We start from the raw sequence: 3480 nt of genomic DNA, 5'->3' as shown, positions 1-3480 counted from the left end.
AAAGCTGGCAGGATATTCGAAACTTTACTCATCGAAGAGGAACATACTCAATCAGTCATCTTGGCAGACTCCAACGGGTGCATGATTCGTATTCGAGTATTGTTTCCCTGTATTCCATTTTTTCGACTTGGACATTATATATTTGTACTTTTGCCTGTTATAATTGAAAAATAAATTCTTCAAAACCTTTCTTATACGGCAAAGCACCTAACGTAGTTACTGAAAAAAGACAGTGCACCTACTATGTCAGACTAGAAAGTAACATCGTCCATGCAATTTATGGGACTAGCAAGAAAAAAGAAAAAGTTATCAACAATTTTATTATTGAACTAGCAAGCAAGAAAAAGTTGCCGACCCTCAATGAGACAAGCCACCAAATCCGAAATCAATACTACCACCCTCCTCATTTCCCATCCATCAATGCGTCCCGCCCTCACGCAATCAAATCAAATTATTATGGGTTTTCCTATAGAGTGCCTTTATAAGAGATGAAAGAGATACAGAGAAATGAATAACTTATAGATACCTCTTGATTTGGATTAATTTCAGTGTATAATTCATTTCTCTCTGTCTCTCTCAACTCTTATATAGAGAGTTATAGAGTGACTATAGAAAAAACCGAATTATTATTACTAATCAAAATGCAAAAAATCATCACATACGATGCAACCACCATTGATTTCCCCTCAACCACTAACCCCCCAAAACCCAACCTTAAAAATAGCCGCGAACTGCTACCGATCCAAACTCCCCCTCTCTCCTCGTTCCCTTCGCCATTATGCCTCCTCTCACCAATTAACCAATCTTTAGGTCATCTCAGATCCCCCTTTTTCAAATTCTATCTCAATTTTCATAATTTTTTTCTTTAATTTTGTTTTTAAACACAGGATCGAACAATGGAGGAGGAGCCCAATGAAGAATCGACATCTAAAGTCGATAAAGATCACGATCCAGATCAAGAACCCGCCGNTCCCTCCGCGAGGTCTACAATGCCGACGATCTAAACTCGCCGTCGGATCCGGATCGGGCCAATAGCAGCATGGAACCTTCGTCCAATTCATCTCCGCGCGGTTTCTCGCCGTTGAAGTCGAGGCGGAAGCTGTCGATGTCGGATACGCCGCCGGAGATTCTGCATCTGGTGGATTCCGCTATCATGGGATCGGCCGAGAGCATCGAGATGCTGCGGGGTTTTGTGGCCGAAGCCGGAGACGAGGATTCGAGAGCGGTGGTTGATGCTCTGATTAGTACAATGGGAGGAGCTGAAGGGCTGGATGATGTTTTAGTGGACCCTGTTCCGAAAATTATGAAGAATACGACGGCGGCAGTGATTGCAGTAGACTTGATTACTTGGCTGCCTGGAGAAGGGGACTCAGGGACTCACATGTCGCCGAGGACTAGAATGGTTAAGGGTTTGCTCACGATATTGCGGTCGTGTGCACGTAATAGGGCAATGTGCACGGCTTCGGGGTTGCTGAGAATGCTCCTTGACACTGCAGAGAAGATGTTTGCGGAATGTTCTGGTGTGCAATTAGGTAGGCACTGGGATTTTACCCCTTTGTGTCAGTGTATTCAGGTTTTAGCTGGGCATTCTTTGAGTGTGATCGATTTGCATCATTGGCTTGGTGTGATTAATAGGAGTTTGATGACTGATTGGGCGTTACCGCTGGTAGTGACATTGGAGAAGGCAGTAGGTAGTAAAGAGGCTCGTGGGCCTGCAAATACCTTTGAATTTGATGGAGAGAGGTCGGGTCTAGTTTTCCCTGGGGAGACTCGGTGGCCATTTCCTAGTGGGTATGCCTTTGCTACATGGATCTATATGGAGTCATTTCAAGATGCTATTACTATGGCCGAGGATGGAGTTAAAATGCCTAGACTTTTTAGTTACCTTTTCAGTTTCTTATCATCGGATAATTATGGGGTTGAGGCCTACTTCCATGGCCAGTTCTTGGTGGTGGAGACTGGCGTTGGAAAGGGGAAGAAGGCTTCTATACACTTCTCTTATTTGTTTCAGCCGCGATGCTGGTATTTTGTAGGGATAGAACATGTTTGTAAGCAGGTTTTGTTAGGGAAGGAAGAAAGTGAGTTGAAGTTGTATGTGGATGGGAATTTGCACGAGACTCGGCCATTTGAATTTCCAAAGATATCGAAGCCATTGGCATGCCACTGTATAGGGACTAACCCACCACCCAAAATGGCTGGTTTACAGCGCCGGAGGAAGCAATGTCCTCTGTTTGCTGAGACGGGTCCTGTTTATATTTTCAAGGAACCAATCGGGCAGGAGAGAATGACACGGTTAGCTTCTAGGGGAGGAGATACTCTTCCTTCTTTTGTAAATGGTGCAGGTGTACCATGGTTGGCAGTGAATGAACATGTAAGGACTTTGGCAGAGGAGAGCGCGAAGTTGGATGCTGAGATTGGCGGGAGCTTGCACCTACTATATCACCCTAATTTGCTCAGCGGCAGGTCTTGTCCAGATGCATCACCTTCTGGTGTAGCAGGTAAGGTATTTCCTTAAACAAATGACAGCTTCTAGTGAGTGACTGTCCTAAACAAAACAGAATGGAGCCGACCCTCATTTTTTTGATAATTGCTTTGTTGTTGTTGTCGTCATGTTCTAATGGGTGATAAAACACATGGTTGTCGTCGAATGTGCTCTTTACGTATGTAATTATTTGATATCTGTTATTGAATTCACTTTTCTTCCTTCCTCTTTAAATTAATTCTTATTATTTTAGAAATAGTCATTTTTATTTTCGTTTAAAAAAACAACAAATAGATTTGTGCTACTCGAGACATCTAATGTTTTTTTGGAAAGTGCTTTTTTTTTGGCAAATGCGGCTACTGTATCATTGCCACACCACCAACAAAAATAATGTCCTGGGTATTCCCCTACTCTATCGGTCGGAACTGAATAGATCTGATCCTTAAGCTTCCATTCTTTTTGGCCTACACGAATCAAGAATCTGTTATTGGAATAATTAATCTATCTAGTTACAAAGCGGGGAGTTCGGTAGGACGGGGTTGGGGGACAGCATGGGCCAATACTGCTAGTCCCCATACTCTGGAAAGTTTTTCATGTATTCTATATTCTATATATATTAGACCTTTAATCCTGTGGAGCAGGCTTTTAAATTGGTCCAGGTAACGCAATTCAGGGAATAAAATCTCTTAAATAACAGCACAATTTTGAAAAGTAGTAGCTCTAAGGCATTGAGTGACAGCTTTGATGAGAGATAGCACATACAGTTGTCTAATATGTTTTTTCCTTTATTTAATATTTTTATATTCGTGATTGAATTCATTTTTGTTCTTTCTTTTCCTCTTCTGATAAAGTCCTATCATTCAAAAATTTTTTTATAACCAAATTTATTATTGTTAGAAAGAAATCACAGATGGATTCATAATATTTTAGACATTAAGAAATTATCGCATAAGTGTTTTTTTTGGGGTGCAAATTTGCCTATTGTTCAACATTGTATA

General features: G+C 41.5%; 1 protein-coding gene across 5 annotated transcripts in view; it reads left to right on the top strand.

The window, feature by feature from the left end:
• Positions 966-3480, top strand: part of LOC109836952 (BEACH domain-containing protein C2-like) — a 51937-nt gene continuing 49422 nt past the window's right edge. For all 5 annotated transcript variants that reach the window (XM_020405014.1, XM_020405013.1, XM_020405012.1 and 2 more), the window contains exon 1: positions 966-2498. In XM_020405014.1, coding sequence (XP_020260603.1) covers positions 1040-2498 — 1459 coding nt within the window. In that variant the 5' untranslated portion in view covers positions 966-1039. The remainder of the gene's footprint in view (positions 2499-3480) is intronic.

The sequence above is a fragment of the Asparagus officinalis genome, chromosome 4, assembly GCF_001876935.1.
Source record: "Asparagus officinalis chromosome 4, Aspof.V1, whole genome shotgun sequence".
Classification (NCBI taxonomy): domain Eukaryota; kingdom Viridiplantae; phylum Streptophyta; class Magnoliopsida; order Asparagales; family Asparagaceae; genus Asparagus; species Asparagus officinalis.
Note: the sequence above shows the minus strand (reverse complement) of the source record. Positions and strands in the feature narration are given on the sequence as shown.